Below are 17,656 nucleotides of genomic sequence, written 5' to 3' on the forward strand. Positions count from 1 at the left end.
CTTCTCCTCAATAGGGTCTGGCTCCAACAGATACACTAGATGGCATCGAACATCTCATTCCAAAATCATGGGCATTAATATGGAGTTGGTCCCCCCTTTGCTGAAATAACAGCATCCACTCTTCTGGGAAGGCTTTCCACTAGATGTTGTAATATTGCTACATCGACTGCGAGCCACAAGAGCATTAATGAGGTCGGACACTGATGTTGGGCGATTAGGTCTGGCTCGCAGTCGACATTCCAATTCATCCCAAAGGTGTTCGATGGGGTTGAAGTCAGGGATCTGCGGAGGCCAGTCAAGTTCTTCCACACCGATCTCGACAAACCATTTCTGTATGGACCTCGCTTTGTGCACAGGGGCATTGTCATGATGAAACAGGAAAGGGCCTTCCCCAAACTGTTGCCACAAAGTTGGAAGCACAGAATCGTCTAGAATGTTATATGCTGTAGCGTTAATATTTCCCATCATTGGAACTAAGGGGCCCAGCCCGGACCATGAAAAGTAGTCCCAGACCATTATTACTCCTCCATCAACCTTTACAGTTGACACTATACATTGGGGCAGGTAGCGTTCTCCTGGCATCCTCCAAACCCTGATTTTTCCATCATTTACATTTACATTTAAGTCATTTAGCAGACGCTCTTATCCAGAGCGACTTCAGACTGCCAGATGGTGAAGCGTGATTCATTCCAGAGAATGCATTTCCAGAGTCCAATGGCGGCGAGCTTTACACCACTCCAGCTGACGCTTGGCTTTGTGCACAGTTATTTTGCCTGTGCTTAGCTTTATTATGTTTATTTTCATCCTACAAAACTCCCTAGTCCTTGCCGATGACAAGCACACCCATAACATGGTTCAGCCACCACCATGCTTCAAAATGTGAAGTGGTACTCAGTGATGTGTTGGATTTGCCCAAACATAACACTTATTTCTGTTTTTTATTTTGTGTTTCTGTTTTTTATTTCGAATACATTTGCTAAATAAAAAAATACAACGTTTTTGTTTTGTCATTATTGGGTATTGTGTGTAGATTGATGAGGGGGAAAAAACGAATTAATCAATTTTAGAATAACGTAACAAAATGTGAAAAAAGGGAAGGGGTCTGAATACTTTCTGAATGCACTGTATTGAATTTTCCATGTGGTCTACATTAAACGACACTTGTTTAATATAACAGGCTTTTAAAATTAAATATTGGTGCACAATTTCTACTTAAAATACCAAAATGTACAGAAAAGGCACTCTTCATGTAGTGACCCAGTTATTGCTCATTGCTCTCAAAAGTATTCAGAAATTTAAGTGGCAGACATTCTTTTTGTTTTTTGTTCATTGGAGGGCTACAGGTACAATATCAAAATGTTATATTCCGTTTAGATCATATTTTCCATTCATTATTTCACACATATACAGTATATTCTTGTTGTACCTGTGCCACAAAACATTTAAAAAAGGTACATAACTACAATTGATCATTTTTATCCTATTACAGATGAAGTAATAATAAAATTCAGTATGTACAGGAAAAGGAAACACAAAAGGAAGTGGATCTCCACCCCCAACTACCCATTCCAATTCTCCCAAATCCACCCAGCCAACATGTCTCCATCGAACATTTTAGGTGTCAACTTTCATTCCTTGAATGTATTTCTCAATTTAAACCTTTGGCCACGAATAATGATTCAAAACGAAAGTACATTTTCTGCTGTTTTATTTGTTGAGCAAACAAAAGTGCTGGTGTACTGCCAGTTGCTAGCTAGACAGTGAGATTAATTATATCTGTTAATTGACATGCAAATACTAGCAGCTAGCAAATACTAGGAGGCTACCTATTTCCCTCTCCCATTGGTCTTTGTATTCTTGTAATCATTTAGCTATGTGTTCATAATAATTTGTTTGTGTGTAGAACTTTACACTCGTACCCATATACGGGTTGAAAATGACACATTTGGGCACTAATACACAGGGGCGGAAATCCCGGGGGGGACGGGGGGACACGACCCCCCCCCATCCTGGGAAAAATATGATTTGTCCCCCCCAATATATCTTGTCGCTGATTGCGCCACCGAAATGTAAAGGTAATTTACGATTGAGCCGGTTATGCAGCGTTTACCGGGAATGTAGTCTCCGCCAATGTGGAAACATTGCCTTTAACTTTCAATCACGCTGTAGCATTGAACACGGATTGAATAGAGCCCCAAGTGTCTTTTCTTGTCAGGCGGCAATGGAAACAGTTATACATTTAATCACTGATGCTTACTTGCATCAATTTTCCCTTCATCATCGTGGCATGGCCTGCTTGTGCTCTGACTTACATGCTCTGCTAGCATTCTCTTTTTTTGCCTTTCAAAGTTTGCCTCATTAAATGACCATATAAAATACTGGAAACAGAGGGTATGATGCTTATGAGTTTCTGTAGATAACTTTTTGAATGTCAAATATCTGTAACAAAAATAGAAAATACATAAATTAAAAATAAGGCATTTATGGATAATCTTTTTTGTATTATTATGTGTTTCAAAACATGTGCAGGAGCTCATGTGAAATTAACCATTTAAACACATTTCAAATTACAGGATGTGCACATGCTAACAGAAATAATTGAGGTGGGTAGCTAGCTAAGTGTGTCATTGTAGCAAAGTAATTATAAGCAACAAATCAGAACTCTTAAACGTTTTGTTCATCTTTGTTCTTTTATCTATACAACAGGCTATCATTGATTTTGGCCCAATAGGGCTGACATATTACCTCTTTCAGAGTTTTCCGTTTTGATATGGTTATTTGGCCTAAAAACCTTTGGGCCTGCCAATAGAAAAAAAACTAAAAAAACAACTCTGCACCCATGCCCAGACTGGGGAATGATGTTTGGGTGTGCTGCTTTGAGAGAAGAAAAAAAAAGTATGTGACAAAAACAAGCTGAGGATTGATTATAAATATCGTTTGACATGTTTCTACGAACTTTTATGGTACTTTTTGGATTTTTCGTCTGTCTGTTGTGACAGGCAAAACGCGCCAACAAAACGGAGGTTTTTGGATATAAAGAGGCACTTGATCGAATAAAACAAACATTTATTGGGTAACTGGGAGTTTTGTGAGTGTAACCATATGAAGATCATCAAAGGTAAGTGATTCATTTTATCGCTATTTCTGACTTTTGTTACTCGTCTACTTGGCTGGTTACTGTTTGTAATGATTTGTCTGCTGGGCGCTGTTCTCAGATAATCACATGGTTTGCTTTCGCCATAAAGTCTTTTTGAAATCTGACACCGTGGTTGGATTAACAAGAAGTTAATCTTTAAACCGATGTATAACACTTGTATGTTTCATGAATTTTTATAATGAGTATTTCTGTTTTTGAATTTGGCGCTCTGCAATTTCACTGGATGTTGGCCAGGTGGAACGGTAGCGTCCCACAACCCCTAGAGAGGTTAAATGCTGGGCGCTTAATGTTCCTGCCAGCCTAGAGTGTTGCACTCGCAAATGCTTCACAATTTATTTATTTGTAGGCTATAGCCTTGAAATAAAAGGCAAATAAAATAGCCTAAATCATTCATTTTTGTTCCTTCTTAGGCAACCTGTCTGGCACCTGATCTTTTTAGGAGTGTTTGTATGCTGTTTAATACGACATGTAGCCTATTTGAAATGTTTATTAAAATATTTTCATTCAAATCATATGGTTTCATTTCAATACATCCAAATGTTAGGTCTAGGTAGTTACAAAAATAGATGGGTGTTGGTTAAATTGTGATTTTAATGAATGGAGCGAATTTGGAGCTGCAGTTTTTTTTCCTGTGAGCCAGCAGCGGTTTTTAGTGGAGAGGTTGGAAAGGACATGGAGCGCTGGAGTGGTGATGAGCGATGAGTGGGATTTTGGCCGCTCACATATTCTGATCTTGGCACTCCTCCACCATTCTAAAAATATTTTGGAAGCTATTGAAATATATGTATTAATGTACCACAATTATTCTATTACATAGCCTACGCCTCTATTTTGGAAGATATTGTCTTTATGGCCAAAATTAACCTACTTGCACTTTTTAGTCAATTTTGGTACTGGAATAAAGGTTTCTGATTAATATCGATGTCACATATGCCGTTTTCAGCAAGAGAAGTCAGTTCTCGAGTTCAGTCCTGCTTTAATGTTTCCCATCAATACCTCTGTAACCCACTATACCAGTTTTTAAAGTTTCCCATCAATATCTCCTTTCCAACCTTACAGAATCCTAGAAACATTCTACAAATGTCCTCATCAGAAGTGTCAAATGGCACTATATGCATCTCAGTATTCTTAAATGGATCTTACACTGTCTGTGCAGATCTGAACATACAGGATAAGGGAAGCCAAATGTCACAATACTTTCAAATATAAGTATGGGTAAAGGAAAGTATGCTATTTTAGACCATTCATAAGGAAAATTTATCCTTCCCTGTGGCTCAGTTGGTAGAGCATGGTGTGTGCAACGCCAGGGTTGTAGGTTCGATTCCCATGGGGGACCAGTACAAAAAAAATATATAAAAAAAGAAAATGCATGAAATGAAAATAAAATGTATGAATTCACTACTGTAAGTCGCTCTGGATAAGAGCGTCTGCTAAATGACTAAAATGTAAATGTAAAAGAATTCTCAATTTACAGCAGTGAGACAGATAAGCACAGCATGATATACACACACAATGCCAGATATCTCATGTCCTTGATCTAAAGCATTTCAGCTTTGGGTCCTGCTGTAGAGACCACATTGTCCACATCTCTGTGGGATTCAGTTTATGCACCACCATGAGCTCCCTGTAAATGCAGGGGTTGAAGTGTGTCACCCCCTGTTTGAGCCCAAAGGTCTTGAAGCCAGAGTGGTGTGTCAGCGTGATGTTCATCTTCTGTAGGCACAAGCCCACAAAGACATCATCAATGGGGAACAGGTCAATGCTGGACGCTGCCACTTCCAGACTCAGCACAGTCTGATTTGACATCAGGTAGCCCCCACCCCCAGCGTATAGAGGATATGGCTTGTTGGGGTACATCTCCACTGGTATGAAATATTTACTTTCTTTGTCCCGGACTGGATAGCCAGACATGATGTTCCCAGCATACAGTTGCTCAGAGGGCTTGTTGTCCTTAACATATTCCACCAGATTGCTGGTGTGAACAAAAACATCATCGTCCCCTTTGAACACATAGTGTGCCCAGCGGCACTCCAGGCTGAACCATTTGAGGAAGTGGATCTCCTTTAGGGTCAGGTTGAAAAAACTGTCATCAAAATCCCACTGCAGGATGTCCCCAAACTGTCTGCTCTCCCACTCCAGTACCTGCTGCAGCGGGTAACCCTGTATTGTGTCTGAAGACTTACCTACTAGGAACAATAGTTTCACATTTTTACCCTGAACATATCCCTTCTTCCCCCATGTGTTCCGAAGTGCAGACCTGCGATCAACCTGGATGGCTGTGGACTTAACGGCCAGCAGGAGAAAGAGGTCATTCTGACAGGGTGTAGGAGACAGCAGGCGGGAGAATGTCCTGCAGTGTTTGTACATGAGGAAGTTACGGTGGGTAGGTGGAATAGAGGATGAAATGTTGTTCACGGCGTCATTCAGGGAGCACTTGATAACATCCACAGTGGACTGTGACTGCGTGGCAGAGGGAGAAGTGTTCCAGTGCCTGTCTGTGTGGTTCATGCGCAATAGTCTGAGGACGCCAAACAACAACACAGTCCCAATGACAAGGGACCATCTACTGCGGCTTTGGATTCTGAAGAGGGTCCTCATGGTTCTGAAAAAGAATTGCAAGCACACCACTTTTTAGCCACAAGGAGACAGATTTGGAACTGGTATATGAAGTAGGCCTAAAATAGGCTACAAGTGGCACAGTTTATTTTGTCTCATACCAGAAGTATATATGTTATATATTGTTGTGCCTACGACAAGGAGTGGATACCTCAGAGGCTTTCTCAAGCACAGAATAATACACCTACAGTTGAAGTTGGAAGTTGACGTACACCTTAGCCAACTACATTTAAACTCAGTTTTTCACAATTCTTAACATTTAATCCAAGTAAAAAATACCCTGTCTTAGGTCAGTTAGGTTCACAACTTTATTTTAAGAATGTGAAATGTCAGAATAATAGAATAGAGAATGATTTAGTTCAGCTTTTCTTTCTTTCATCACATTCTCAGTGGGTCAGAAGTTTACATACACTGAATTAGTATTTGGTAGCATTGCCTTTAAATTGTTTAACTTGGGTCAAACGTTTTGGGTAGCCTTCCACAATCTTCCCACAATAAGTTGGGTGAATTTTGTCCCATTCCTCCTGACAGAGCTGGTGTAACTGAGTCAGGTTTGTAGGCCTCCTTGCTCACACACACTTTTTCAGTTCTGCCCACAAATTTTCTATGGGATTGAGGTCAGGGCTTTGTGATGGCCACTCAAATACCTTGACTTTGTTGTCCTGAAGCCATTTTGTCACAACTTTGGAAGTATGCTTGGGGTCATTGTCCATTTGGAAGACCCATTTGTGACCAAGCTTTAACTTCCTGACTGATGTCTTGAGATGGTGCTTCAATATATCCACATACTTTTCCTACCTCATGATGCCATCTATTTTGTGAAGTGTACCAGTCCCTCCTGCAGCAAAGCAACCCCACAACATGATGCTGCCACCCCCTTGCTTCACAGTTGGGATGGTGTTCTTCGGCTTGCAAGCCTCCCCCTTTTTCCTCCAAACATAACGATGGTCATTATGGCCAAACAGTTCTATTTTTGTTTCATCAGACCAGAGGACATTTCTACAAAAAGTACGATCTTTGTCCCCATGTGCAGTTGCAAACCGTAGTCTGGCTTTTTTATGGCGGTTTTGGAGCAGTGGCTTCTTCCTTTCTGAGCGGCTTTTCAGGTTATGTCGATATAGATCTCGTTTTACTGTGGATATAGATACTTTTGTACCTGTTTCCTCCAGCATCTTCACAAGGTCCTTTGCTGTTGTTCTGGGATTGATTTGCACTATTCGCACCAAAGTACATTCATCTCTAGGGGACAGAATGCGTCTCCTTCCTGAGCGGTATGACGGCTGCATGGTCCCATGGTGTTTATACTTGCATACTATTGTTTGTACAGATAAACGTGGTACCTTCAGGTGTTTGGAAATTGCTCCCAAGGATGAACCTGTGGAGGTCTACAATTGTTTTTCTGAAGTCTTGGCTGATTTCTTTTGATTTTCCCATGATGTCAAGCAAAGAGGCACTGAGTTTGAAGGTAGGCCTTGAAATACATCCACAGGTACACATCCAATTGACTCAAATTATGTCAATTAGCCTATCAGAAGCTTCTAAAGCCATGACATCATTTTTGGAATTTTCCAAGCTTTACATACACTAAGTTGACTGTGCCTTTAAACTTCTGACCCACTGTAATTGTGATACAGTGAGTTATAACTGAAATAATCTGTCTGTAAACAATAGTTGGAAAAATTACTTGTGTCTTGCACAAAGTAGATGTCCTAACCAACTTGCCAAAACTATAGTTTGTTAACAAGAAATTTGTGGAGTTGTTGGAAAACGAGTTTTAATGACTCCAACCTAAGTGTATGTAAACTTCTGACTTCAACTGTATATGTGGACAATATACAGGCCTTAGGGCAGCTAGGAAATGTGTGTGACTTAACCTTCTCAAACAGTATTTGATTACCCCTGCCCTATGCATGCTTAACAACCCAGCTAACAATTCTAGGGAGACATTATGTAACGTTACCCATAACGTTCCCCTGATGTTTGAGTGTCCAGTTTTCTGCTAGTTTTGGGAACATTCTGTTATTTATCAAAAACTTCCTGAGAACCTATTTTGCATGTTCTGGGTAAGTTCTGTTTGACATTAAGAGAATGGTCTATTGGAAACAGTCCTTGCACATCACAGGAACATTCATTTTGAAAATGATAGGTAATAACTTAATGAGACTCTTAAGGGACCGTTCTCTAAATATGTGGGAATGTTTGTTTTTGGGGAATTGGTGTCTACATGTCAGCTAGGCCTAGTTATTTCTACTAGTCTGTCTTGATTCCTTATAAAACAACAAAATATAATGTATGATTTAATAAATTGATAACAATTAATCCTATGAGCTCGAGCAATTTGGTTTCTTCTCATTTGTATTATACAAGGAGTGTGTCTAATCCTGGATGCTGATTGGTTAAAACCGCTTTTCGGGCAGTTGTCTATCCTGGTTGCAGTCTCTGTTCAGCTATCACATTCCACTCCTTGACATACCTGTCTTTGGAAAATGCCAGGAGTGGCAAGGAGTGGAATGTTAACTAACCACCCCAGAGGGTGGGCCTGGCTGCCAAGAGGGTGTGCCTATGTCCTCACAGTGCCACCCATGACTGCACAGCTGCCCAGTCATGTGAAATCCCTAAATTAGAGCCTAAGGAATTTATTTCAATTGACTGATTTCTTATATGAACTGGAATTCAGTAAAATCTTTCAAATTGTAGCATATTGCGTTTATATTTTTGTTCAGTATATTTCACAACTACCACCGGCAATGATGGCGAAATGCCTATTCCCTGTCCCATGCCCTTGCTTTTGGCTAGCATTTGGTTTGACCCACTGTCATCACAACCAATGTCACTGCTACACAGAGAATATACTAATCGTCAGTGACAATAATTTGGCCCAGGTGGTGACCTTCTTTCCCAGTCGGGGTTCTGCTGAGGTCCTGCTCCTAGTCTGCTTTCTGACAGATACAGCATCACCTTTGTGTGTGTGTGTGTGTGTGTGTGTGTGTGTGTGTGTGTGTGTGTGTGTGTGTTCTATGTGACATGATTTGTGTTATGTCCCAAATCTCTACCTCAGGGGTTCAGCTCGAGAACCACATGAGGAATTAACTGTCCAACGACCCAAATTAAGAACAAATAGTATGATACAGTTGAAGTGGGAAGTTTACATACACCTTAGCCAAACGCATTTAAACTCAGTTTTTCACAATTCCTGACATTTAATCAGAGTAAAAATTCCCTGTCTTAGATCTGTCACGTCCTGACCAGTGAAAAGGGTCATTTGCCATAGTAGAATGGTCAGGGCGTGGCAGGGGGGTTGTTTTGGGTTTGTTTTGGTTCTAGGGGAATTTGTTCTAGTTTTCTATTTCTATGTTTCGTTTTCCATGTTTGGCCGAGTATGGTTTCCAATCAGAGGCAGGTGTCTTTCGTTGTCTCTGATTGGAAGCCATATTTAGGCAGCCTGTTTTCCTTTGGGTTTTGTGGGTGGTTGCTTTCTGTTAAGTGTGTGAGTATACCTGACAGACCTGTTTGGCTGTCGTTAGTTTTTCTTTGTGAAGTGCTTCCATTCAAAATAAAAGATGAGCACTCAACACGCTGCGCCTTGGTCTGTTCACTACAACGCCTGTGACAGGTCAGTTAGGATCACCACTTTATTTTAAGAATATGAAATGTCAGAATAATAGTAGAGAGAATGATTTAGTTCAGCTTTTATGTCTCATCACATTCTCAGTGGGTCAGAAGTTTACATACACTCAATTAGTATTTGGTAGCATTGCCTTTAAATTGTTTAACTTGGGTCAAACGTTTCGGGTAGTCTTCCACAAGCTTCCCACAATAAATTTGGTGAATTTTGGCCCATTCCTCCTGACAGAGCTGGTGTAACTGAGTCAGGTTTGTAGGCCTCCTTGCTGACACATGCTTTTTCAGTTCTGCCCACAAATTTTCTATGGGATTGAGGTCAGGGCTTTGTGATGGCCACTCCAATACCTTGACTTTGTTGTCCTTAAGCTGTGGGACCTTACACAACCGTTCAAAAGTGTGGGGTCACTTAGAAATGTACCTTGTTTTAGAAAGAAAATCACATTTTTTTGTCCATTAAAATACCATCAAATTGATCATAAATACAGTGTAGACATTGTTAATGACTATTGTAGCTGGAAACTGCTGATTTATGGAATATCTACATAGGCGTACAGAGGCCCATTATCAGCAACCATCACTCTTGTGTTCCAATGACACATTGTGTTTCCTAATCCATGTTTATCATTTTAAAAGCCTAATTGATCATTAGAAAACTATTTTGCAATTATGTTAGCCCAGCTGAAAACTGTTGGTCTGATTAAAGAACCAATAAAACTGGCCTTCTTTAGACTAGTTGAGTATCTGGAGCATCAGCATTTGTGGGTTCGATTACAGGCTCAAACAAAGCACTTTCTTCTGAAACTCGTCAGTCTATTCTTGTTCTGAGAAATTAAGGCTATTCCATGCGAGAAATTGCCAAGAAACTGAAGATCTCGTATAACGCTGTGTACTACTTCCTTCACAGAACAGCGCAAACTGGCTGTGGGAGGAGTGGGAGGCCCCGGTGCACAACTGAGCAAGAGGACAAGTTCATTAGACTGTCTAGTTTGAGAAACAGATGCCTCACAAGTCCTCAACTGGCAGCTTCATTAAAAAGTGCCCACAAAACACCAGTCTCAACGCCAACAGTGAAGAGGCGACTCTGGGATGCTGGCCTTCTAGGCAGAGTTGCAAAGAAAAAGACTGGCCAATAAAATAAACGATTAAGATGGGCAAAAGAACACAGACACTGAACAGAAGAACTCTGCCTAGAGGCCAGCATCCCGGATGATAAACAGGAGAGTTTGTCACGTCCTGACCAGTATAAGGGGTTATTTGTTATTGTAGTTTGGTCAGGACGTGGCAGGGGTGTGTTTGTTTAGAGTGTTTCGGGGTTTGTTGGGCTATGTTCTGATTTAAGAGGGGTGTTTGTTTAGAGTGTTTCGGGGTTTGTTGGGTTATGTTAGTTCTAGTATGTCTATTTCTATGTGGTGTTTGTTGGGTTGACCTTCAATTGGAAGCAGCTGCTCCTAGTTGCTTCTAATTGAAGGTCCTATTTAAGAGGGGTGTTTTTTCTATGGGATTTTGTGGGTAGTTGTTTCCTGTTTAGTGTTTGTTGCACCTGACAGGACTATTTCTCGTCGATGTTTGTTATTTTAAGTGTTTACGTTTTTCTTCGATGAGTATACACATTCCCGCTGTGTTTTGGTCCAATTCATACGACACCCATGACAGAGTTTGAATGATGAAAGTTGAACAGAGGACCTCAATCTCTGAGCAATAAACACTTAGACAAACATTTTAAAAAACTGTTACACGGAACCCAAACCGGCTGTGCGCGTGTGCCATCGTGCATAAATGTATTTTGTCCCCCCACGCCAAACACGATCACGACACGCAGGTTAAAATATCAAAACAAACTCTGAACCAATTACATTAATTTGGGGACAGGTCGTAAAGCATTAAACATTTATGGCAATTTAGCTAGCTAGCTTGCACTTGCTAGCTAATTTGTCCTTTTTAGCTAGCTTGCTGTTGCTAGGTAATTTGTCCTGGGATATAAACATTGAGTTGTTATTTTACCTGAAATGCACAAGGTCTTCTACTCCGACAATTAGTGTACACATAAAACGGTCAACCGAATCATTTCTAGTCATCGCTCCTCCTTCCAGGCAATTTTCTTCTCTAGACTTTATATTGCGATTGGCAACTTTCATAAATTAGGTGCATTACCGCCACTGACCCCGTTCGTCTTTCAGTCACCCACGTGAGTATAACCAATGAGGAGATGGCATGTGGGTATCTGCTTCTATAAACCAATGGGGAGATGGTTGAGGCAGGACATGCAGCGCGATCTGCGTCACAAATAGAACTGACTTCTATTTTAGCGATTGGAAGCGCAGACGCTCGTTGGCACACGCGAGCAGTGTGGATGCAATAATTGAATAACATAGATTTCTACATTTATTTTGCAACGCTCGCGCACGCGATGCGAGTGGTGTAGTCAGGGTATTAGGCTATTTTCTGGCAATTGTGCTGTTATTATGTGCCAGATCTTAAGACTACAAACCGTTATAAATGGCCCATTTGGGAGATCGACTTGTCATTTCAATAGGCATAGACTACAAATTAAAATCTGAGTTTATGATTGTAATTGAATTTTGCCATGGTTTGCTTAGATAAAGGCAGTTAGCCTATAGCCCCTGATAAGCTTACACCTAATTTCAGATTACAGTAGCCTAGACAAGATGTAGGCAAGATGTAAACTGAACGATTTAGCAGCTTGCTTAGTTCAAATTGACAGACTAATTTATTCAACATGAATAGCGAGACCATTTCTGTGTTAAACACACAAGTAACTAGCAAGTTTGATAACTACAGTAGTGGTAACCAAGTAAACAGACTTGCTATTTGCTAACCAGACCATCAGTCCTAGCTTCAGCTTGCTAATATGAAAATCGAATTCAACAATATTAATACTGTTTTAATTTCGACTTTTGGTTTCAAAAGCAGCTCAAATAAAACATGTAAAATAAACTATAGGCATTGAATTATACCATGCAAATATACCAGGAGAAATAAGGAAATAAATCAAAAAAACTGGTAGGCTCTATCAGACATTATACCACAGGTATCACAAAACATGTATGTTTACTGTTCTAATTACGTTAGTAACCAGTTTATGATAGCAATACGGCACCTCGGGAGTTCGTGGTATATGCCCAATATCTACCATGGCTACGGGTTGTATTCAGGCACTCCGCGTTGCATCTGTAACATCTGCTTCCAATTTACTCTCAAACACGTAGATCCCCTGAACGCAGCCCACTCTCCAGATCCCAATCACCTGTTCACACACCTGTATGTCATTATCACACACTATTTAGTTCAGTTCTTTGCACCCCATCATTGTGAGGTATCGTTTGTTTTGTGACACTTCTATTCGGGGCCCTGGTTTTCCCCCGTAATTTACTCCTCCCGTGTATGATAGATAGTTTTTGCCTGCCTCACTAACGACACCTTTAGCCTATCGGATTTCCTGTAATCAACCTATCGCCTGATCTCCCAGACGACGTTACTAGCCTTTTCCCTGCCTGTACTGTTGCCTTTTGGGACCACCTGTGTATGACCTGCGGCCTGCCCCTGGACCCAGCTCCCTTCCTCCTCCTGTGGCCCTTTACAATAAACACCTGCTGCGCCCTGCGCTTGAAACCAGCTCTCAAGTCTCCCATCGTGTCCATTACAGCATCGTGCATAAGAACAGTACTTAGTCATAGTACAGTATATTGGCCATATGCCACACCACCTCCTTCCTTATTGCTTAAATATACAGCACCAACTACATAAATATCTGTTAGGGTCCATTATCTGCTAACTGGACAAAAAAAAGTATGCTTAACCATTTAAAAAATGTTTTAACTCAAAACAACATGGTTATTCACTTACTTGTTATTAAAAGAAGACGCAGTTGGACAATCAAAACGTTCGTGAGAATTGAAGTGTGCGTCAAACATCCATAGCACAGTCCAAGAGGTTGCGCAAGCAATGCTTGTACATCTGTCACTAAAACGCTAAATGTATAATTTGCTTGATACCGTTATGTATGCTAGGCCTACTATACCCGCGTTTTTAAGAAGTTATGCTATTCGTCTAGAGAATCGTTTGGAATTTACTTAACTATACTATATTCAATGGTTACCAGGTTCCAGTTGCCTACAGTCTGGAACGGAAGTTGCCGTTATAGTCAAATTGAGCAGACCAGAACCGAGTGCCTTTGACGTGAATGTGCTTCCTGAAAGCGGAAAGGAAGTTGCCTTTATAGTCACATTTAGCAGACCAGAAGGGCGTGCCTTTGACGTTAATGTGCTTGCTGAAAACAAGGCCACTCTAGCACACTTTGGTAATCTTTTTAGTGAGCTTGCTGAAGACAAGACACTAGATTCTTACATACTTATTAGTGTGCTTGCAGAAGGAAAAAACGATAGATTTCTTACATACTGTACTCATTATTATTATTTATTTTCTTTGGCTCACTTTAAGATACTAACACAAAACAAACTTTCATTTACTTTTTTATTTATGTTTCAGATTATTTTGTGCCAAGTAGAAATTAATGGTTTGCTTTGCTTTATCTTGGCCAGGTCGCAGTGGTAAATGAGAACTTGTTCTCAACTGGCCTACCTGGTTAAATAAATTTGAAAAAAAGGTATATGATGTAGTTTGTAAATAATCTAGTTTGAGAAACAGACGCCTCACAAGTCCTCAACTGGCAGCTTCATTAAATAGTACCCGCAAAACACCAGTCTCAACGTCAACAGTGAAGAGGCAACTCCGGGATGCTGGCCTTCTAGGCAGACTTCCTCTGTGTTCTTTTGCCCATCTTTTATTTTTATTGGCCAGTCTGAGATATGGCTTTTTCTTTGCAACTCTGCCTAGAAGGCCAGCATCCCGGAGTTGCCTCTTCACTGTTGACGTTGAGACTGGTGTTTTGTGGGTACTATTTAATGAAGCTGCCAGTTGAGGACTTGTGAGGCGTCTGTTTCTCAAACTAGACACTAATGTACTTGTCCTCTTGCTCAGTTGTGCACCGGGGCCTCCCACTCCTCTTTCTATTCTGGTTAAAGACAATTTGTGCTGTTCTGTGAAGGGAGTAGTACACAGCGTTGTACGAGATCTTCAGTTTCTTGGCAATTTCTCACATGGAATAGCCTTAATTTCTCAGAACAAGAATAGACTGACGAGTTTCAGAAGAAAGTGCTTTGTTTGAGCCTGTAATCGAACCCACAAATGCTGATGCTCCATATACTCAACTAGTCTAAAGAAGGCCAGTTCTATTGCTTCTTTAATCAGAACAACAGTTTTCAGCTGGGCTAACATAATTGCAAAATAGTTTTCTAATGATCAATTAGGCTTTTGAAATGATAAACATGGATTAGCTAACACAACCTGCCATTGGAACACAGGAGTGATGATTGCTGATAATGGGCCTCTGTACGCCTATGTAGATATTCCATAAAAAATCAGCCATTTCCATCTACTTTGTGCATGACACAAGTAATCTTTCCAACAATTGTTTACAGACAGATTATTTCACTTAATCACAAATCCAGTGTGTCAGAAGTTCACGTACACTAAATTGACCGTGCCTTTAAACAGCTTGGAAAATTCCAGAAAATGATGTCATGGGATTAGAAGCTTCTGATATGCTAATTTGTGTACCTGTGGATGTATTTCAAGGCCTACCTTCAAACTCAGTGCCTCTTTGCTTGAAAACATGGGAAAATCAAAAGAAATCAGCCAAGACCTCAGAAAATAAATTGTAGACCTCCACAAGTCTGGTTTATCCATGGGAGCAATTTCCAAACACCTGAAGGTACCACGTTCATCTGTACAAACAATAGTATGCAAGTATAAACACCATGGGACCATGCGGCCGTCATACCGCTCAGGAAGAGAAGACGCGTTCTGTCTCCTAGAGATGTATGTACTTTTGTGCGAAAAGTGCAAATCAATCCCTGAATAACAGCAAAGGACCTTGTGAAGATGCTGGAGGAAACAGGTACAAAAGTATCTATAGCCACAGTAAAACAAGTCCTATATCGACATAACCTGAAAGGCCGCTCAGCAAGGAAGAAGCCACTGCTCCAAAACCGCCATAAAAAAGCCAGACTACGGTTTGCAACTGCACATGGGGACAATGCCCCTGTGTGAAAAAGTAATTGTCCCCATACACTGAATAACTGGTTGTGCCAACTTTAGCTGCAATAACTGCAACCAAACACTTCTTGTAGTTGTTGTTCAGGAACATCGCCGTGAGGTATTTTTGGCACACCCTTCAATGCTGAACTGCTTTAACTCAGCGACATTTGTGGGTTTTTGAGCATGAATTGCTCTCTTTAGGTATTCCCATAACATGGGTTTAGGTCTGGGCTATGACTAGGCCATTCCAAAACTTTACATTTGTTGCTTTTCAGCCATTCTGATGTAGACTTGCTTGTGTGTTTTGGGTCATTGTCTTGCTGCATGAACCAGCTATGCTTCAGCTCACAGACAGATGGCCTGGAATTCTCCTGTATAATTCTGTGCCAAAAGTAAACTGATGACCTGGAATAAAATAAAATAAAATGTTTAAGCACAGGCCATTGTCTCCTCTAGTTCCTATTGCTTTTATAATGTTAGCAAAATATCAACAAGTGACTGAATGTTTGAAAATTATATATGACATTAGAATTATGAATGAATCAATTGACTTGGAGGATCATCTTCTCACATAAGCTTTTATCAACAGATTAGTGGTTAAAGATTATACATCTTTATGATTCTGGCAATGTTGACGCATGGTTCATTTTCAGAAATCTCAAACCTATAGCAATAATTATTCAAATTGACACAAACATGAAATTATGTCTAATAGTACATTTGTTTAAAGTAACGAGCATTACAAACCAGAAACATAAGACAGATATTGTGCACATCTCACCAGCTGTTACTTCCAATCCCAAGGCTGTGTTATTCCCACCCCACTGGCAGGTACAAAAGTAACATTGCGGTAGTTCTGTTCTCGGTATATTTAATAGAAATGAAATTACAGTTGATAAATGGTAGAGGACATATGCAAGTTGTTTGCCATAACATATGGTGTCTCTAGCGATCTGAGAAAATGGAGAAAAAAAACTAAAATTGTTACTCTCTGCCCGGTTAAATATAAGTCTGCTTACACAAAATATGTTTCTGTATACATGAGTTTTCATAGCACAAATATATGTTATAATGTAACAGAGACAGAGTTTTTTTCATCGAAGAAAAAACGGTGTGCTTATGACGGTTGTTATAGACTGTTTGCAAAGACAAAGGATAAAAAGATATTGCGATATACCTTGCTCATCAACTGATATTGGTTCCTACTACTAGCTGCACAGTAATACAAACAAATGTGTCACATTACAGTACTGTTCTTACTGGATTATCACAACGTTTTACACCAGTATAATGGATCTATAGTAAACATTGTGAAACTTCAATCTTCTCTTGCCTGGAGCTGTGAAACTGGTTATGTGACCTTTATACATGGTCTAGAATGTTCTCTTGCCTGGAACTGTGAAACTAGTCATATGCAATCTCCATACTTGTTCTAGATGGTTTCTTTCGCCTCAAGAAAACTCACACCTATTTAGGTGATGTAAGGGTCCTGTGTGTAGCTGGTGTAGAGAGTCAGGGGCAGGACAGCAGAATTGAGTAATCAACGTACTTTACTCAAAAAGACAAATATACAAAGTAATATCACGAGCCCACAAAGACGGACCGAATTACAACAAAAAATCACTCACAAACACAACATGGGGAACAGAGGGTTAAATAATAAACAAGTAATTGGTTGAGTGAAGCCAGGTGTGAAAGACAAAGACAGAACAAATGGAAAATGAAAAGTGGATCGGCGGTGGCTAGAAGGCCGGTGACGTCGACCGCCGAACGAACAAGGGGAGGGACCGACTTCGGCGGAAGTTGAACAATTAAAAAATGTAACGAGAGCCGCACACTCTAGGAGCTCAAATGCAATAATTTAATAACCTAATAGCCAACGTTTTGACAGACAAGCGGCCTTCATCAGGGTATGATGACAAACACATACCTAACATCACTCGTTTATATAGTGTCAAAGGACACACAGGTGTCTGTAATCATCAGTGTTGCCCACAAATGTTCAGGGTAAGTTGCTAGAGGCAGGTTGATATGTTGCTAAAAGTTGCTAAATGACGTTGACATGTCATTGCGTAAGCCAACAATGATTTGCAATTTGCTGATATTGCTGCTGGCCTGCTGCTGCCTGTGCACGAGCTGAGC

The 17,656-nt window shown here is 40.4% G+C and overlaps 1 protein-coding gene across 1 annotated transcript; it reads right to left on the reverse strand.

Moving 5' to 3' along the window:
- Window positions 1–1,107: 1,107 nt before the first annotated feature.
- Window positions 1,108–13,618, reverse strand: LOC106575107 (N-acetyllactosaminide beta-1,3-N-acetylglucosaminyltransferase 4). Its single transcript, XM_014151311.3, has 2 exons — window positions 13,262–13,618; window positions 1,108–5,759 (listed from the first exon to the last, which is right to left on the reverse strand). The coding sequence occupies exons 1-2, from the start codon at window positions 13,327–13,329 to the stop codon at window positions 4,682–4,684; spliced, it is 1,146 nt and encodes a 381-aa protein (XP_014006786.1). The 5' UTR covers window positions 13,330–13,618; the 3' UTR covers window positions 1,108–4,681.
- Window positions 13,619–17,656: the final 4,038 nt, after the last annotated feature.

This window comes from Salmo salar, chromosome 17, assembly GCF_965601325.2.
Source record: "Salmo salar chromosome 17, fSalSal1, whole genome shotgun sequence".
In the NCBI taxonomy this organism is placed as follows: domain Eukaryota; kingdom Metazoa; phylum Chordata; class Actinopteri; order Salmoniformes; family Salmonidae; genus Salmo; species Salmo salar.